Source organism: Oncorhynchus masou, chromosome 9 (assembly GCF_036934945.1).
Source record: "Oncorhynchus masou masou isolate Uvic2021 chromosome 9, UVic_Omas_1.1, whole genome shotgun sequence".
In the NCBI taxonomy this organism is placed as follows: Eukaryota; Metazoa; Chordata; class Actinopteri; order Salmoniformes; family Salmonidae; genus Oncorhynchus; species Oncorhynchus masou.
Genome location: NC_088220.1, coordinates 44,777,856 through 44,798,387, shown reverse-complemented (window position 1 = coordinate 44,798,387; position 20,532 = coordinate 44,777,856). Strand labels below are relative to the sequence as shown.

General features: G+C 39.9%; 1 protein-coding gene across 1 annotated transcript in view; it reads left to right on the top strand.

Annotated features, from left to right (window-relative positions):
* The window catches only part of LOC135546032 (rap guanine nucleotide exchange factor 6), an 82,059-nt gene extending 76,617 nt beyond the window's left edge, over positions 1-5,442 (top strand). Inside the window, exon 7 of the mRNA XM_064974110.1 lies at positions 5,034-5,442. Within this exon, the coding sequence (XP_064830182.1) occupies positions 5,034-5,042 (9 nt within the window). The 3' untranslated portion in view covers positions 5,043-5,442. The remainder of the gene's footprint in view (positions 1-5,033) is intronic.
* The last annotated feature ends 15,090 nt before the right edge of the window (positions 5,443-20,532 follow it).

Here is a 20,532-nt window from a genome sequence, read left to right as displayed (position 1 = left end):
TGACATTTTTTCCGATTCCTCCTTGCAAAACAGCTCGAGCTCAGTGAGGTTGGATGGAGAGCATTTGTGAACAGCAGTTTTCAGTTCTTTCCACAGATTCTCGATTGGATTCAGGTCTGGACTTTGACTTGGCCATTCTAACACCTGGATATGTTTATTTTTGAACCATTCCATTGTAGATTTTGCTTTGTTTTGGATCATTGTCTTGTTGGAAGACAAATCTCCGTCCCAGTCTCAGGTCTTTTGCAGACTTCATCAGGTTTTCTTCCAGAATGGTCCTGTATTTGGCTCCATCCATCTTCCCATCAATTTTAACCATCTTCCCTGTCCCTGCTGAAGAAAAGCAGGCCCAAACCATGATGCTGCCACCACCATGTTTGACAGTGGGGATGGGTGATGAGCTGTGTTGCTTTTACGCCAAACATAATGTTTTGCATTTTGCCAAAAAGTTCAATTTTGGTTTCATCTGACCAGAGCACCTTCTTCCACATGTTTGGTGTGTCTCCCAGGTGGCTTGTGGCAAACTTTAAACGACACTTTTTATGGATATCTTTAAGAAATGGCTTTCTTCTTGCCACTCTTCCATAAAGGCCAGATTTGTGCAATATACGACTGATTGTTGTCCTATGGACAGAGTCTCCCACCTCAGGTGTAGATCTCTGCAGTTCATCCAGAGTGATCATGGGCCTCTTGGCTGCATCTTTGATCAGTCTTCTCCTTGTTTGAGCTGAAAGTTTAGAGGGACGGCCAGGTCTTGGTAGATTTGCAGTGGTCTGATACTCCTTCCATTTCAATATTATCGCTTGCACAGTGCTCCTTGGGATGTTTAAAGCTTGGGAAATCTTTTTTTATCCAAATCCGGCTTTAAACTTCTTCACAACAGTATCTCCGACCAGCCTGGTGTGTTCCTTGTTCTTCATGATGCTCTCTGCGCTTTTAACGGACCTCTGAGACTATCACAGTGCAGGTGCATTTATACGGAGACTTGATTACACACAGGTGGATTGTATTTATCATCATTAGTCATTTAGGTCAACATTGGATCATTCAGAGATCCCCACTGAACTTCTGGGGAGAGTTTGCTGCACTGAATGTAAAGGGGCTGAATAATTTTGCACGCCCAATTTTTCAGTTTTTGATTTGTTAAAAAAGTTTGAAATATCCAATAAATGTCGTTTCACTTCATGATTGTGTCCCACTTGTTGTTGATTCTTCACAAAAAAATACAGTTTTATATCTTTATGTTTGAAGCCTGAAATGTGGCAAAAGGTCGCAAAGTTCAAGGGGGCCGAATACTTTCGCAAGGCACTGTATATATTGCCGATAGGAACATGCTTTATTGAAAACAATATGCAGGACACTCGCTTTAAGTGTGGGCCTTCAGTGGGGTTCATCCCCATTGAAGGCCCTCTAAGCAAAGAGAGGGTCCCAAGCCTTTGTTCCTCCACCGTAGACCTGATGTGATGGGATGTGTCCAACAGCTACTGTGTCTCAATAGCTGCCAATGGCATGCTAACCTAGCACTGATGGTCTCCTTGGGACATCTGGTTCTGTGTGTAGCCCAATGTCCCGGTCTCCCCCTGAAAAAGAGGCTCCCAATGGTAAATACGTCATTAAATAATGGATAGTTGTCATTTGCCAGACATCCATTTTACCTCAAAGTCCCAGAAAGCAAAAATGACCTGGTGCTTCACCAAATGAATAGCCTGACTTTCACATGAGGCTAAGGCTAATAGCTTCAAAGGCAGAAATCAAGCTACTGAAACAATAGCAATGCTAAAGGACAAGTTCCAAATGATAAATGCAGTTAAACAGACTTAAAACTGGACGTCAAATCAGCCTTTGGGGTTTAGACTATCTGTGAGCCCTGCAGCTGACGCTATCGGACATCTTAGAATGCATCACACACTGCATCACACACCACTCGCTCAGATGAGGTCGGCCACACTGACTGAGCCCCTTCTGTCCACAGAATGGGCACCACCTATTCAGGCTTGATCTTTCTATTCTTTTTTCATCTTGTCCCTCTTGCTTACTCTCTCTTTCTCTTGGTTTCTTTATTTCTTTCATGATGTGGTAAAATGTATGTCAATTTAGAGTCTGTCAACAGTGTGGTTAGATCAGGGTTGCCAGGTCCAGTTAACATTTCCATAACAATGACCACTCAAAACCTGCCGAAGCGGCCTGAAAAAAGAGTAAAAAAAAAAAGTTTTTAATTTGCCGCAGTAAGGGAGGTGTTTCCAAATTTATAAAATAAACCCTTTTTCCATAACAACATCAAGCCAGATGACGTTAGTAGCGTTTATCAAAAAATATTATGACGTGACTATAAAAGGAATTTGAATATGTCAACAAACAAACAAAAACATTCAACTCGCCAGATCATTTTCGATCAATGGATGTCGGTTTAACTCATTTGACTGCTATGATTAAGCAATAAGGCCTGAGGGGGTTATGGTATATGGCCAAAATACCATGGCTAAGGGCTGTTGTTCTTAAGCATGACACAATGCGGAGTTTCTAAATACAGCCGTTAGCTGTTGCTGTTATAAGATGGTTTGAAACGTTATTAGAACATCAAAATAAAAATCAAACATGTCATAACCCTGGTATATGGTCTGTCATTCCACAGCTTTCAGCATGTCCGCATTTGGGGCTCAAACCCAGTTTATAATTAAGCAATAAGGACCGAGGGGTATGTGGCCAATATACCATGGCTAAGGGCTGTTCTTATGCACGGCGGAACAGGGGGGTGCCTGGATACAGCCCTTAGAGGTGGTATATTGGCCATATGCCACAAACCCCAGAGGTGCCTTATTTCTATTATAAACTGGTTACAAATGTTATTAGAACAGTAAAAATACATTAATATCCATAGTATACAGTCTTTATATACCACGGCTTTCAGCCAGTCAGCATTCTAGGCTCCGACCACCCAGTTTATAATTAAAAAATATAACGTTTTGGCGGAATTACCATGATTCCATGTGCTACCTGCACTAGCAACACTCAAAGCTCAGTAATATATTTCAACCCAAAATCTGCATTCAGGGCTCAAAACACCCAGTTTATAATTGTAAATACATCCCCTTTGCTATAGGAACTATAGAAAAATCCAACAGGAGAGTTTGAGTGATCAAATTTGGACAGAGGATCTGTCTGTGTGCAAGAAACACTTGGACAAACGTTTTTCTTTTATTAAAAAAAATGTTAGTCTATTTTCTGGCAATTGTGCTGTTATTATGTGCCAGATGTTAAGACTTGAAACAGTTATAAATAGCCCATTTGGGAGATTGACTTGTCATTTCAATAGGCACAGGCTCCAGACAAAAACCTGGGTTTGTGATATCAACTTTGCCATGGTTTGCTTAGCTAGTTGCAGGTAGCCTATAGCCCCTGATAGGCCTACATCTAATTTCAGATAGCCTACAGTAGCCTAGGCAAGATGTAAACTGAACTAAGCAGATTGCCTCGTTGAAATTGACAGACTCATTTACTGAACATGAATAGGGGGAGGGGGGTCGATTTCGAGGTAAGAAGTGCTTGTTTCCGAATAGCCTACTGAAGATGGTGTCTTAATTTCAATCACTGAATTAAATATTAATGAACTGTTTGCTTGTCAACACCATGCCATTGATTATCTTGATCAGTAGCCTCATCTGACTGACTGTTACGTCTCTCTAATGTGCTGTAATAACTAATTGACAATTTCGATAGAGCTTTGATAACTTCCCATTTAAGGCTACAACAACGATAAACTGAAGTCATGGGACATTTATTAAATCAATTTGCAAGCTCCAGGTAGGCTACACAAGTGGCACAAATTGGTTTGCAATGACTCCAGTGATATTGTACTTTCAACATATTTATTGTGGCAAATGGTAGCCTACAAATGGTAGCCTACAAATGGTAGCCTACAGTATCCTATAAATGAATAGGCTACTAGAGATGCAAACATATCATTCTCCATTTTTTTTCCCAATCCCCCGTATCTTTTTTTTAGTAAATATATATATCCATACACACCCATACATAACTATATTCATACATAAACATGCATACATAAACATTCATACATACACATGTATATACATACAAAGACATACATATCTTTTTTTAGAATATACCTTTATTATTCTCCGCCAACCTTACCACCCATCCCCCAATTGGAGTAAACGAATAAACAATAACACTTAGGCTTCTACTTATTATACACATTTTACAATAGTTATATTTCGTTTGGTTTTAGTCCTTCCTCTATTTCTGATGTCCATCCAGTTTGATTTATATTTGTAACTATGTAATTTCACAACATTTCTGAACCTATGTACGTTTTACATTGGTTATCTTGTTATTAGTCCCAACCTTCAGCTCCATTCAACCCCTCCCATCTATCTCTTAACACCATGCATTTTGGATTTCTTTTTGCCATATATTTTTCAAATGTGCTGTGATGTTTCACAAAAGTACTGAACCTTTCTATTCTCTTAGCTTCTATAGATTGTAAATCAAAGTTAAACATTTTTGTTAAAATAATTATAATATTATTGACTATGGCTTTTCAAATCACCCAGTAGTGCTGTCTGCAGCGTTAGTTCTAGGGAAAGTTTGCAATTCTTCAGCCATTCCTGGACCTGTTACCAAAAACGAGCTACATATGGATAGTAACAAAATAAATGATCTGATGCTTCTGCCTCCTCACAGCAAAATCTGCAGAGCTGGGAAGATTGTATCCCCCATATATATGACATTGGTTGCTAGAATTTTGTAATTTAAATTAAAAAATTTGAAGTTTTGAATCCGGCGTTGTTTTACGTGTCAATTCATAAACCATGTGCCATGGAATGGTACATCAAAAAATCTCTCCCCAAATATTTTGCCATTTCTATGCATAACTCCACCAATCCTATTTGTATCATTCACTAAAATTGTACCTTTTTTAAACATTTAATTGAAAAATGTTTTTTTTTCATCAATTAGTATATTTGAGTTTAACCACAATATTTGTTGTATTATTTGTTCTGTCTTTTCAGGTGGATTAAACTGAAATTGCAACTGACTTTCTAAGGCTTGTTTAAAAAACAATAACAAGATAATTTCCTTTTCAAACAACCGAAAGTGAGCAGTTGTAGTCTGAATAAAGGGAAAAAAGGACATTCTTGAATCAGGTGAGACATTCCTACCAATTTACTAGAGAACCAGTTTGGATTTAAGTATGACTGATGCCTTTTGTGAGAAGTCTAATGCTTTAATATTTAATAATTTCTTCCCTCCGAATTCAGATTTGTTATAAAAATTGGCCCATTTTAATTTTGTCTGGCTTGCCATTCCAAATATAATTGATTTTTTTTTGTTCATATAATTTAAAAAGCAGGTCACCAGGTGTAGGCAAAACCAAATGGGTAAACGGTGATATGACTAAATAGTTCATCAGGGTGATTTTTTCCACAAATAGACAGGTTTCTTATTTATTTTTGCTAACTTTCTATAAAACTTTATTGGAGTGAGATCATTTCTTTCGGGATTTGTATACCGAGTATGTCCACATCCCTGTCAGACCATTTTATTGGGAAACTACACGGGGATGTAAAATTAGCCATTTTTTGTGATCCAATACGTAATATAGCACACTTATCATCATTTGGTTTTAATCCAGAGAGGTTAGCAAAAGTATCTTGATCCTCTATGACTGGAGGGATTCTAATTGTGGTTTTAAAAGAAAACATGTAGAAAACATGCCACAGATTTCTAATCCCTTAATATTATTGATGGATCTAATTTTTACAGCTAACATTTCGATGGCAATAATAATTAGATATGCCGATAGTGGACAACCTTGTTTCACTCCTCTGGACAGTTTGACACTTTGAGATGTAGCCATTATTTACTATTTTACACCTAGGGTATCTATACATAACAACCCATTTTTGTAAGAGATTCCTCAAAATTGAAATATTCTAGGCATTTATATATAAACTCCAGTCGTACTTTATCAAAAGCCTTTTCAAAATCAGCTATGAAAACCAGGCCTGGTGTACCCAATATTTCATAGTATTCTATTGTTTCCAGTTCTTGTGTTATATTATCTCCAATGTATCGTCCATGTTAAAAACCTGTCTGATTAGGATGAATAATATCTGACAATTTTTTTTTAGATTCTATGCGCCAAGCATTTAGCTAGGATTTTTGCATCACAACACTGAAGTGTAAGAGGCCTTTTTTAAATGGACTGGATCTTTATATATACCACTTGGGTCCTGTTTCAGTAATAATGATATCAGACCTTGTTGCGTGTCTGATAATCTACCATTTATATAGGAGTGGTTAAGACATGCTAATAATGGTCTTCTGAGTATATCAAAAAAAGGTTTGGTATACCTCAACTGGTATGTCATCCAGCCCTGGAGTTTTCCCAGCCTTAAAGGCTTTAATTGCATCTGTAATTTGGCTGTCACATGAGTCTTTCTGTACAGATGTTAATTTTACTTTATTATTAGGAAAATAATCCACACAATTAACTTCGATTAGTGGAGATGGAGGAGAGTACTTCCTCTTTCAAAACATAATTTGGTGAATCATGTGTGACTCCATTTGTAACAAGTTTGAAATAATTTTTTTGGTAGCATTTCTATATTGAACATTGAAAAATTATTTGGTGCATCATTTGGTGCATGTTTCCCCATATTCCATCCAGTTCCATCCAGTCCCATTTCGAAAACTTCAGTTGAAATTGCAGAGCGCCAAATTCAAATTAAATTACTATAAATATTAACCTTTCATGAAATCACAAGTGCGATACATCAAAATAAAGCTTAACTTGTTGTTAATCCACCCGCCGTGTCAGATTTCAAAAAGGCTTTACGGCGAAAGCAAACCATGCGATTATCTGAGGACAGCGCCCAGCACACAAATGCATAACAAATCAATTACAACCAGGGAGTTGCGACAAGAAAGTCAGAAATAGCTATATAATATATGCCTTACCTTTGAAGATCTTCTTCTGTTGGCACTCCAAAACGTCCCAGTTACATTACAAATGGTCCTTTTGTTCTATTTTATATCCATAAAAATTCAATTTAGCTGGTGTGCTTAAGTCAATAATCCACTCAGTTTCTCTACTTCAAAATGCATACAAAATGAATCCCAAACGTTACCAATAAACTTATCCAAACAAGTTAATCAACATTTATAATCAAATAATAGGTACCCTAATACGCAAATAAATTATACAATTTAAGATGGAGAATCGTTATCGTCTTTACCGCGCTCTGATTCACACGGAAACACTACAGCCAAAATTGGAGCCACCCAGAAAAACTTCAATTTCTGGGTCATTTTTCCAAAAACCAGCCTGAAACTCAAAATACTGTCGACATCTAGTGGAAGCCCTAGGAACTGCAACCGGGCAAGATTCCTCGATATAAAAAAAGTGCCAGCCATTGAAATCAGAGAGAGGATGATTTTTTTTGGGGGGGGGGGGGTTGTCCTCGGTTTCGCCTGCCATTTCAATTCTGTTATACTCGCAGACATTATTTTAACAGTTTTAAAACTTTAGAGTGTTTTCTATCCAAATCTACCAATTATATACATATTGTAGCTTCTGGGCCTGAGTGACAGGCAGTTTACTTTGGACCCGTTTTCATCCGGACGTCAAAATACGCCCCCTATCCAATTAATATGGACTCTTTTGATCTAAATTGCTTTTGTTTTATGGAGGAGTACTGAATTGCATGGTCTCTAAAGGCACATTTAAGTGTCTCATAAAATAAGGGATTCTGCTGTACCTAGAGTTGAAGTAGGAAGTTTACATACACCTTAGCTAAATACATTTAAACTCAGTTTTTAACAATTCCTGACATTTAATCCTAGTAAAAATTCCCGGTCTTAGGTCAGTTAGGTTCACCACTTTATTTTAAGAATGTGAAATGTCAGAATAATAGTAGAGCGAATTATTTATTTATTTGATCACATTCCCATTGGGCAGAAGTTTACATGCACTCAATTCATATTTGGTGGAATTGCCTTTAAATTGTTTAACTTGGGTCAAATGTTTTCATTAAGCTTCCCACAATAAGTTGGGTGAATTTTGGCCCATTCCTCCATGACTGAGCTGGTGTAACTGAATCAGGTTTGTAGGCCTCCTTGCTCCACACGCTTTTTCAGTTCTGCTCGCAAATGTTCTTTAGGATTGAGGTCTGGGCTTTGTGATGGCCACTCCAATACCTTGACTTTGTTGTCCTTAACCATTTTGCCACAACTTTGGAAGTATGCTTGGGGTCATTGTCCATTTAGAACACCCATTTGCGACCAAGCTTTAACTTCCTGGCTGTCTTGAGATGTTGCTTCAATATATCCACATAATTTCCTTCCTCATGAAGTCATCTATTTTGTGAAGTGCACCAGTCCTTCCTTCAGTAAAGCACTCCCACAACATGACGCTGCCACCCCCGTGCTTCACGGTTCTTCGGCTTGCAAGCCTCCCCCTTTTTCCTCCAAACATAACGATGGTCATTATGGCCAAACAGTTCTATTTTTGTTTCATCAGACCAGAGGACATTTCTCCAAAAAGTACAATCTTTGTCCCCAAGTGCAGTTGCAAACTGTAGTCTGCCTTTTTTATTGCAGTTTTGGAGCAGTGGCTTCTTCCTTGCTGAGCTGCCTTTCAGCTTGTGTCAATTATATAGAACTTGTTTTTACTGTGGACATATATACTTTTCCTCCAGCATCTTCACAAGGTCCTTTGCTATTGCTATGGGATTGATTCGCACTTTCGCACCAAAGTATGTTCATCTCTAGGAGACAGAACGCGTCTCCTTCCTGAGCGGTATGACGGCTGCGTGGTCCCATGGTGTTTATACTTGCGTACTATTGTTCGTAGAGATGAACGTGGTACCTTCAGACATTTGGAAATTGCTCCCAAGGATGATCCAGACTTGAGGTCTTGGCTGATTTCTTTAGATTTTTCCATGATGTCAAGCAAGAGGCACTGAATTTGATGGTAGGCATTGAAACACATCCACAGGTACACCTCCAATTGACTCAAATGATGTCAAATAGCCTATCAGAAGCTTCCAAAGCCATGACATCATTTTCTGGTATTTTCCAAGCTCTTTAAAGGCACAGTCAACTTCTGACCCACTGGAAATGTGATACAGTGAAATAATATGTCTGTAAAAAATTGTTGGATAAATTACTTGTCATGCACAAAGTAGATGTCCTAACCAGCTTGCCAAAACTAGTTTGTTAATCAGAAATTTGTGGAGTGGTTGAAAAACAAGTTTTAATGACTCCAACCTAAGTGTATGTTATGTCTGGAAAAAGTCCGTTATAAATTATTCTGTCCTAGTTAAACAATTTATCATCTAGTAGGCTTTGATTCAGTGCCCAATATCCTCACCCATAGGGAAAGTCTGTAAGAGTAATATATATGCCAATTATGTGATGCTCCGACCGCATTCTGTCCCCTATCAACACTTTTTAAACATTTGGTGCCAGAGAGAATGACATAAGAAAGTAATCAAGACAACTAGCTTGATTAAGACTCTGCCATGTATATCTTACAAGGTCAGGGTATTTAAGCCTCCATATATCCACTAAATCCAATATATCCATGACATTCATGATTTCCTAAGTGCCGAGGGTGATTTCCTTTATGGTCCATAGAGGTATTGAAGACCATATTAAAATCTCCCACCATAATTATAGAGTCTTGTGTTGCTTGTAGAGTTAATTCTCCACATTTAATCAAGTACTCCTGACTGCAGTTTGGGGTGGGTCGTAATGTGAGGGGGGTCAAATATTTGACCCCGCCCAGCATTTGATGCAGTTCAGGGCCGGCGTTTTGTTTTTTGTTCATCTGAGGTTTGACAGTCACACTGAATACAAACACACACGTTGAATAAACTTATTTAATTTTTGAAGATAGTAAAAAATATTATATGAAGTGGTACCAGCACATGTTAACACTTTTTGCTTCATGCTATATTTGAGACAAGCTACTGATATTGTTGCAGTGAACAACAGACTTATGTATGTCATGTGCTGTTAAAATTGTGTTTAAATATTATAGCTTTTATTATTTTATTTCATTGAGCATGTATATGCAGTTACTACCTATCCTGATTTATAATGCTATTTACTTTCCTCATGAGAATGGAGACAGACTATACCATATAGACGAGAGGTCGACCGATTATGATGTTTCAACGCCGATGCCAATATCGATTAATCGGACGATTTATTATGTTTATTTATATATATATTTTTAAATAAAAAATTACAGTTACAATAATGAATGAACACTTTTATTTTAACTTAATATAATACATCAATAAAATCAATTTAGTCTCAAATAATGAAACGTGTTCAATTTGGTTTAAATAATGCAAGAACAAAGTGTTGGAGAAGAAAGTAAAAGTGTAATATGTGCCATGTAATAAAGCTAACGTTTAAGTTCCTTGCTCAGAACTTGATATGAAAGCTGGTGGTTCCTTTAACATAAGTCTTCAATATTCCCAGGTAAGTATTTTTAGGTTGTAGTTATTATAGGACTATTTCTCTCTATACCATTTGTATTTCATATACCTTTGACTATTTGATGTTCTAATAGTTATTTTAGTATTGCCAGCCTAATCTCGGGAGTTCATAGGCTTGAAGTCATAAACAGCGCAATGCTTGAAGCACAGCAAATGCAAATCCAGAAACTATAATTTCGAAAACACAACGTTTATTCTTTCAGTGAAATACGGAAGTGTTCCATATTTTATCTAACGGGTGGCATCCAAAAGTCTAAATATTCCTGTTACATTGCACAACCTTCAATGTTATGTCATAATTATGTAAAATTCTGGCAAATTAGTTCACAACGAGCCAGGCGGCCCAAACTGTTGCATATACCCTGAATCTGCGTGCAACGAACGCAAGAGAAGTGACACAATTTCCCTAGTTAATATTGCCTGCTAACATGAATTTATTTTAACTAAATATGCAGGTTTAAATAAATATACTCCTGTGTATTGATTTTATGAAAGGCATTGATGTTTATGGTTAGGTACATTCGTGCAACGATTGTGCTTTTTGCGCAAACGCTCTTTTGTTAAATCATCTCCCGTTTGGCGAAGTTGGCTGTCTTTGTTAGGAAGAAATGGTCTTCACACAGTTCGCAACGAGCCAGGCGGCCCAAACTGCTGCATATCCCCTGACTCTATTGCACTGAATGCAAGAGAAGTGACACAATTTCTCTAGTTAAAAGAAATTCACGTTAACAGGCAATATTAACTAAATATGCAGGTTTAAAAATATATATACTTGCGTATTGATTAAGAAAGGCGTCTAGGTACACATTGGTGCAATGACCGCACTTTTTTTTGCGAATGCGTTTGTTAAATCACCCGTTTGGTGAAGTAGGCTGTGATTCGATGATAAAATAACAGGCACCGCATCAATTGTATGCAACGCAGGACAAGCAAGATAAACTAGTAATATCATCAACCATGTGTAGTTTGTTTTTTATAAGGGAAGTTTAATGCTAGCTAGCACCTTACCTTGGCTCCTTTCTGCACTCGCATACCAGTCTTTGACCGCCCTCTCTGTGCTTCAGAAGCTCTATTGACCATTGTTGCCGGGGGCCAATAGCAACAATGAACGCCTGTCGCATTTCCACAACTGAAGTCACACTTTGTGATTGTGAACGCTGAAAGAGAGGAATAACAGTAAAGTAACCAGTTATAACAAATGAAATGCACCGATGCAACTGAAGAAAATGGAGCAAATTAAAATAACAGGAAGGTCAAATATATTTAATAAACAAAGGAAGAAATAGTACTTCTACGCCTCACTGAAAGCATGACCTTTGTGGTTGTTGTTCAGCCTTATATGTGCAGAGGGGGCAGCAATGAAGTTGACTGCTGCTGTGTTTTTGTTTTTTTGTGACTCTCGCCCGCCAATAACACACTAGTGTCTCTATACATCAAATAAAAATAAGCATAGACATAAAAAGGCATGATAATTAGAAAGGCATAAAATAAGCATTTCATTTCATTATTGTATATACGATGTGTAGGCTGTGTAGACTCGCTATGTGAAACTTAGGGAATGGCTGTCGGCGTCAACGATACACATTTTAGATCCAGCCAAACACAACAAGGCATACATTGAAGAAACACAAAATCAACGATCAAGTCGATTATTTGAAACCTAGGCTTACATGCTCAAGTAGGCACATTTAGTCCAGATTAGACTCCTTCAATGTAAGAAATTAGCTAGTTACCTTGCAAAAGGGTGCTAATGAGCTTGCTCACATCGGTGCGGTAGTTGGTTATATAAAATATTCCACTGCACTGGTATAACATGAATATTACCAAGTACATTATGCATAATGACAGTCTCACTTCCATGGTTTATATTTTTATCCATGTAGGCTAGGTTCGATTTAAGATTCGCTTTCGTTGACTTTGATACCTTCGATATACTTGGGTGACCTTGAAGGAGACGGGAAGGGTTCGGGTTAAACGCGTTAAACGCTTTTGACTCTGCCCACATTGAGCCCTGCCCCGAACTGCACGCTGCATTCGGGCTTCTCCATTTAATGGAAGTTTCATAACAGGAGCATGAGAGTGAGTTTGAAACCTTCCATTTAAAATGTCCACTCGCACAACTCCTGAGACCTAAACACGGAGCATGCGTTAAACACTTTGCTTGATGCCGTTTTTCCATAGGCAAAAGTCGACATTAGCATGGAGTTTAAACCACCTGCAGGGCGAATGTATCTAATGTGCCCAAAGTAGTTCCCCAGTGCTTAGTCAATGTTATTTCTTGATATGCATCAGTTCTAGCATGTTAATGTTATGTGGGAAAAGGGGTTGGAAATAGGTGTCTCCATAATGATCATCTTAATAGCCTACCTACAACTGGCAAAAAAAAGTTGCCACGACGTGCAGCTCTGTAACCTCTCAATCACGTGACTAACACCAACACCGTTAAGCCAACTGCTCCCATTGGCTGGCTACATTGTCTCACTCACTGGCGATCAGCGCAGAGACCGTGACATTCCAAGGTAAGGATGGAAAGTGTAATTCAACAATTAGCTGCCTACCGTAATGCAGGCCTATTAGCATCATGTTTGGTAACATTTGCCCATGAATTTATTTTCAGTGTTTGAAATGAGTTGTAAAAATGTCTTGGAGAACTCTGCTGAATTCCCTCAATTGAAGGTCAGCGAAGTTAACCTAGGCTACTTAACGTTAATAGCTGGGTATTTGAAGTTATATCATTATTAGTCAGGTAAAAGCATATGCTTATTATTCATAATGTCTCAAATATTTATTAGCTAATCATTCAGTCGAATACGCTATGCTGCAGCCATTGAATGTCTTTTGAGCGTTAAGGGACGTTTATGGCTAGCTCGGTCCACGACATTATGTTGTTATATTTTTCAATCTTGAAATATAATGGAAAATGTTATTAACCAGTGACTGAAATATTGCGCTACGTGATATTCACTTCCCGGACTTGGAGAGCGCCCCTCTGAATAACGGGGCCTGGTTTTGGCTTAACTGCTTTGGGCAAAAGAAAGAGGCGGACTAAACTACCTGCTGCAGTGCTCTCTCCACCAACACACACGCCTCCGGCGCTCCATACCACTCACTCAGCAACAGCTTGCCTTACTGCCTGATAGTCAGCGGCAGCAGGTCACAGTGAAATAGAGACATTTCATGGGGGTGGCGGTGCAACTTAAAAGTAGCCCCAAAACCTACAACCCGCGACCAATACATTTTCACCCAACGACATCGTTTTTTAAAAATAGGCCAATTATGTTGGGAAAATCGCTGACATGGCAACCCTGAGTTAGATGGTCTTATCTCTGTGATGGTGGTGTTTGTCTCTCTCTTTCTTGCTCACTCAATTTCTCTTTATCACCCTCTCCATTTTACCACCTTTCCCTCTCCACCCAAACGGATGAGTAATCCCTCTCTTCGGGGTCTGCTCGGTGGCCGCCAGCGTCTTGCCTAGGCCCTGAGCAGCTGTTCCCTAATTTCAATGGTGCGGCCTGCGGCGGCCTCAGCGAATCGATGCCCCCTCAATTCAACATCCCCTCCCGCCTTCGTCTCCGTGTCCAACCAACCACAGGCTAATTTCCGTCCATGATTGGTGTTAATTGTTTCAATGTAAAATTGAAACTCCCCAGAGGGGACTGAAGTTATTGCGTCTAATGATGATTCCCGAAACCGTTTTGTCTCACAATATGGCCGCTTATTTGACTGTGCCCTTGCTGAATGCAATTAGGGCTTTCTTGCGATTTCTCAGTCTTTTTGTGTTGAGGCTGAGTGAGTCTTGATATAAGGTCTCTTTTAGGCCCAACCAGTGAAATATTGTCTTCAGATAGCTCAGTTGTGATGTGAAACGGGTAAAGGACGATGGGAGTGTTTGGCTCAATGAATAATGTACTTGCTTTTGTGTTTCTACCCCTGCCCAACTGGCACAGAATAATACTTTTTAACAGCTGTCAATTGCAGCGATTGAAGCATCAGGACTAATTCTCTCCATCCCTGAGTATGTCACTGCATGTTTAATAACACCCATCTTCCTCTCTGCTTCTTCCTTTCATGCCTTTCATTTCATCCTGAATGCTCCCAGGAATGCATTAAAGCTCAGGTACTCTGATTTTAAATACAGATTTTATTTTCCCAACCACATTGTGGACCACTTACATTGAGTTTTGACACATGAAAAAGCATCATGGTACAGGTGTCAATACATTACATCTATACACATGCGTGAACAAAAAAGTACAGTGTGTTCGCTAACCTCTGCTCTGCAGCGGTCTGTGCTAGTTCTAATTTGTGTGTATGTGATGTGCCGTAGTCCTCTCACCTTCATGTATGGAGGTAGCATCACCTTTTATATATCGACTTATGTGTCTTTTCATTTAATGGTGCCAAATGTATTTTCCTGTAGCTATATTATTAGGACAAGAATTGGAAAAGCAATTGTGGTTGTATAGAGATTCACAATTTCACATCTGAAAATGAGGCTCCTCTCCACTGATATGTTGCAATACCCATTAAACAGCAATATGGAATATGGTCGTAATCTGTGTGCACATGATAACTAGGATTGCTGCACCGCTTAATGATTATAAACCGAGGTAATGAGCGCAATTTATCTGTTGGACGAACATCGAATCTCAACCGGCGAACCAACATTAAAGTGATGTTCAAGATGGTCTAATCAGGCCTCCCGAGTGGCGCAGCGGTCTAAGGCACAGGCCCGGGTTAGATCAACGTTGGTTTGGCCGGCCGGGATGTCCTTGTCCCTTTGAGCTCTAGCGACTCCTGTGGCGGGCCAGGTGCATGCACTCTGACACGGTCACCGGCTGTACGGTATTTCCTCCAACACATTGAAAGTTAGGATAATAGTTAGGCCTACATAGCAACTGGTTATATTGTCAGTGTATATTAGAATGATTTAGCAAGCTAACAGTTACATACCATATGTAGCCGTTCACTTGTGGGTAGCTTTATCGCACCCCTCTTCCCTCAACGTTTTAATTACGCCGACAGACACATTGTTGCTCTTTGTGAATTCGGTGTCCTTCTGTATGCTCCATGCCAAACTGAGATGGGGGTCGTTGATATGTCTGTTCAAGTCCAGCATAGCTGCTAATCCCATATTCTTCGACATTCATGTTTCTCACGGAACCATACAAGTCCCGTAGAATGACGTTCAGCTCCGTGTATATGTTGTATTCCCAAACTCACAATGTATCCCTTTTTCTGCACATCAGTCAGTGAAGCAGGTAAGTGCCCACATTGTTTCACAATATTATTATAGTTTCTGTTTCTCAAGTTAATCTAAATGCTTATTTTGTACATCGGCATGTCAAACTATTGTTGACGTATCCATTTTATCGAGGTGAAAAGGCGTTACATCATAGTCATGGTATGCGGTCTCACATACACGCGACTGAATGTTGTTTTAGCCAATCAGTATCCAAACTACCCGGTTTATAAATGTTGTTATTACATTTGCGCAAAATAACACAGCATTAGCCATAGCAAAATTGAGAGTTGCAGGAAATTAGCTTTAAAACAGCAACATTTTCTCTCAGGTCCATGCCAAAAAGTGTAGAATTACAGAAAATGTGCTTTAAAACTGCAAACATTTCTCACACCTCCATGGAGAAAGGTGTATAATTGCAGGAAGTTAGCTTAATAATGAAAAGATGTCTCTACACTGCAAAAATTGTTCTCTAAAATTCAGCCACTTCAAATGGCTGACCGCGCCCATTGCCATGCCTAAGCCCTTTTTTGATCAATAAACAACCCTGATATCAATCTCAGCCGTTCATGTTTTCCACTGATGTATATGGATGTCTCATGGTATGGTGGGGTATGCAAAATGGGTCAACTTTAAGCACCTTTTATCTCGTGAATGTTTTAGCGTCCTGGTCCAAAAAGTCACTTTCTGAGCACATCTACAATGGGAAGATATGTATGTTGGGTTTTGTTCAAATCAAAAGGGATGCTGTCAAAAAGCGATTGAAATCAAATGGATTTACCCAGAATAGTGTTTGTTACCCTATTAGCTGGCTATTGCTTTAGATTGAATACCACTCCTTAAATGTAGTACGCTCACGTACTCTTATCAGATGTTCTGATACTCCAGTATTCTCATGTATCGATTTGACTCAAGGACTCTGCTGGCTCCGGACTAAATCAGATTAGAGATGGTGGAGAAAAAAATAGGAGTGCTAGGTGAACATTCAGTTCAGAGTTGAGCACAAGATGAATGAGAGCGAGAGAGGAGTCAGACGAACATGTCAGACAGACGCACCCGTGGAAAAGCAGGGGTCCTATTTTTAGAGCTGTCCTTTGTGGTGGCCTGTTCTGCTGTGCCTGGGTTCAACTGCTGCACGGATGCAAAAGCCCCAGGTTAAAAGGATTTACACAACATCATAGAGACACACAGAGACCGATCCAAGCACTTGCTTCTGTAATGACCGACCTGGGAGAACACATCTTCGTTTTATTTTTTGCCTGCTATGTAAGCAAGTTATGTAGCCTACATTTGTAATTGTTTTGCATATAAAATGTTGTCCTGAACATGGACTGATTTGGCAATTCCCTCATCACTGACTGTTGGTAAGAGTTTGAATTTCTAAAACAACAGTGTTGAGTACTATGCTTACAGGGTCATATTATGCCATCTAATCTCCCCCACTCTCCCATGTCTCTATCAACATTGGATGATGACTTCAGCATTGTGCCTGGTTGTGACTTTTTCTGTACTCTTCCACTCCTTACTTACAATCTCATCTAGTCAGTCAATCACACACACTGGCTCACAGTTTTGCCTGCAAAGATGAAATGTTATGCAGCCAATGTAATGGGGAGGTTGAATATTCTGTGGTGCTCACCAAGCCACGTTCATTTCCAGGCTTAAACACTTCAACTGCTGATATTGTTATTTCATATACCTTATTTTACATTGCACAATGCTCAGACCCACTTTCATATGTTCCAATGGCCATCAATCATACAGTTTGCAGACCGAGTGTATCGGTTAAGACTGAACACCTCACTATGGCCCTGACAGGGGCATTTCCACCTATTCTCCAGGGCCCGGTTTCCCAATAGCAATGTAACTTAGGCTTATGACTGTTTTAACGATGCGTCGTTACTACAACGGCCGAAGATGTAACATCCATTTCCCCGTCAGAGAACGTTCGCTAAGTGCATCGTTGAAGCATGTGTCGATACTCATAGGATGGAAAGAAAGGAAGCGCCGCTGTTCCGATCAGCTTTCAACACTCAAATGTTACCTTAACATTAGAATTATTCCATAATATTGTAGATCATTCAGCTCCTAGAGAGATATCACCAATATGGCTGCAGATATTGAGGCAGCTTATTCTAATGCTTATACTGTATAATAATGCACTAAATAAAAATATTTGACACATTGTTGTTACACATCATGAAATACTGTACGTACAGAACCAGTCAAAACTTTGGACACCACATCATTCCAGGTTTGATTTGTTTTAGTACATAATACAATAATAGTGAAGACATTGTTGAGGAAATAACAGATGTGGAATCATGTACTAACCAAAAACAGTGTTAAACAAAATAAAAAATATATTTTACAGCCACCCTTTGCCTTAATGACAGCTTTGCACACTCTTGACATTCTCTCTACCAGCTTCGCCTGGAATACTTTTCCAACAGTCTTGAAGGAGTTCCCACATGTTGAGCGATTTCTATTTTGAAATTTGTGATCAGACAGCCACAATCAATCGGAGAACATAGCTGACGTTTTATGTATTCCTAACCAATTGGGTTTCTGTTTGTTTCTTTGAGTTGTTTGTAACTTATATTTTAACTTATTTTGTACATGCTATTGCTGCTACCGTCTCTTATGACCGTTTTCTCACCACGGACTGGCAGAATCCTTTTTTTCCTTTAACGAGCCCGATGTGAATGATATACTGCCTTCCTGGGAACAGGCCCAGATCCCCGATATTTGCATGAAGAGAAGGTGGAGAAAAAGCGGCCAGAGGGCGGGCTGCCTCTTGAGAACTCGTAGGCGATCAAATAAACCCCACTTCCTTCCATTCTGCTAGCAACCTTGCAATCTTTGGAAAGTAAAAAGGCATTGAGTACACCCCCCCCCCCCACAGTGACCGTATGTACTGTACATACCCCAACCAGGAGTCATGGATTACAAGCAACATCCGCACTGAGCCAAAGGGTAGAGCTGCCGCTTTCAAGGAGTGGAACTCTAATGCGGACGCTTATAAGAAATCTCACGATGCCCACTGACGAACCGTTAACAGGCAAAGCATCAATACAGGACAAAGATTGACTCGCACTAAACCGTCTCCGGTGCTCGTCGGATGTGGCAGGGCTTGCAAACTATTACAGACTACAAAATGGAAGCACAGCCGCAAGCTTCCCAGTGGCACGAGCCTACCAGATGAGCTAAATTACTTATATGCTCGCTTTGAGGCAAATAAAACTGAAACATGCATGAGAGCACCTGCTGTTCCTGAAGACTGTGTAATCACGCTCTCCTCTGCCAATGTTAGTAAGCCATTTAAACAGGTCAACACTCACAAGGCTGCAGGGGCAGGCAGATTACCAGGACATGTACTGCGAGCATGCGCTGACCAACTGACAAATGTCTTCACTGAAATTTTCAACCTCTCCCTGTCCGAGTCTGTAATACCAACATGTTTCAAGCAGACCACCATAGTCCCTGTGCCCAAAGACACTAAGGTAACCTGCCTAAATGACTACGGAACCTGTAGCATTCACGTCTGTAGCCATGAAGTTCTTTGAAAGGCTGGTCATGGCTCACATCAACAGCCATTATCCCAGAAACGCTATACCCACTCCAATTTGCATACCGCCCCAACAGATCCACAGATGATGAAATCTCTATTGCACTCCACACCACCCTTTCCCACCTGGACAAAATGAATACCTACGTGAGAATGCTACTCATTGACAACAGCTCAGCGTTCCACACCATAGTGGCCTCAAAGCTCATCAATAAGCTAAGGACCCTCAGGGTTGCATGCTCAGTCCCCTCCTGTACATCCTGTTCATTCATAACTGCACGGCCAGGCACGACTCCAACACCATTAAGTTTGCCAATGACACAACAGTGATAGGCCTGATCGCCGACAACGATGAGACAGCCTATGTAGTGGAGGTCAGAGACCTGGCAATGTGGTGCCAGGACAACAACCTCTCCCACAACAAAGGAGATGATTGTGATCTACAGGAAAAGGGAGGACCATGCACGCCCCCATTCTCATTGACGGGTCTGTAGTGGAGCAGGTTGAGAGCTTCAAGTTCCTTGGTGTCCACATCACCAATTAACTAAGGTGGTCCAAGCACACCAAAACAGTTGAAGAGGGCACAACAAAATATATTCCCCCTCAGGAGACTGAAAAGATTTGATATGGGTCCTCAGATCCTCAAAGCTTCTACAGCTGCACCATCGAGAGCATGGTTGCATCACTGCCTGGTTTGGAAACTGCTCGGCCTCCGAATGCATGGCACTACAGAGGGTACATCACTTAGGTCAGGCTTTCTGCCATCCAGGAACTCTACACCAGGCAGTGTTCTCTCTGCTATCGATGGCAAGCTGTACCGGAGTGACAAGTCCAGGTCCAAGAGGTTCCTAAACCACTTCTACCCCCAAGCCATAAGACTCCTGACCATCTAATCAAATGGCTACCCAGACTATTTGCATTGCGCCCCCTCCCCTATTTTACACCGCTGCTACTCTCTATTGTTATCATCTATGCATAGTCAATTTAATAACTCTTCCTATATGTAAAGTTGAAGTCGGAAGTTTACATGCACCTTAGCACCTAAGTACATTTAAACTTAGTTTTTCACAATTCCTGACATTTAATCTTAGTATAAATGTCCTGTCTTAGGTCAGTTAAGGTCACCATTTTGTTTTAAGAATGTGAAATGTCAGAATAATAGTGGAGAGAATGATTTATTTCAGCGT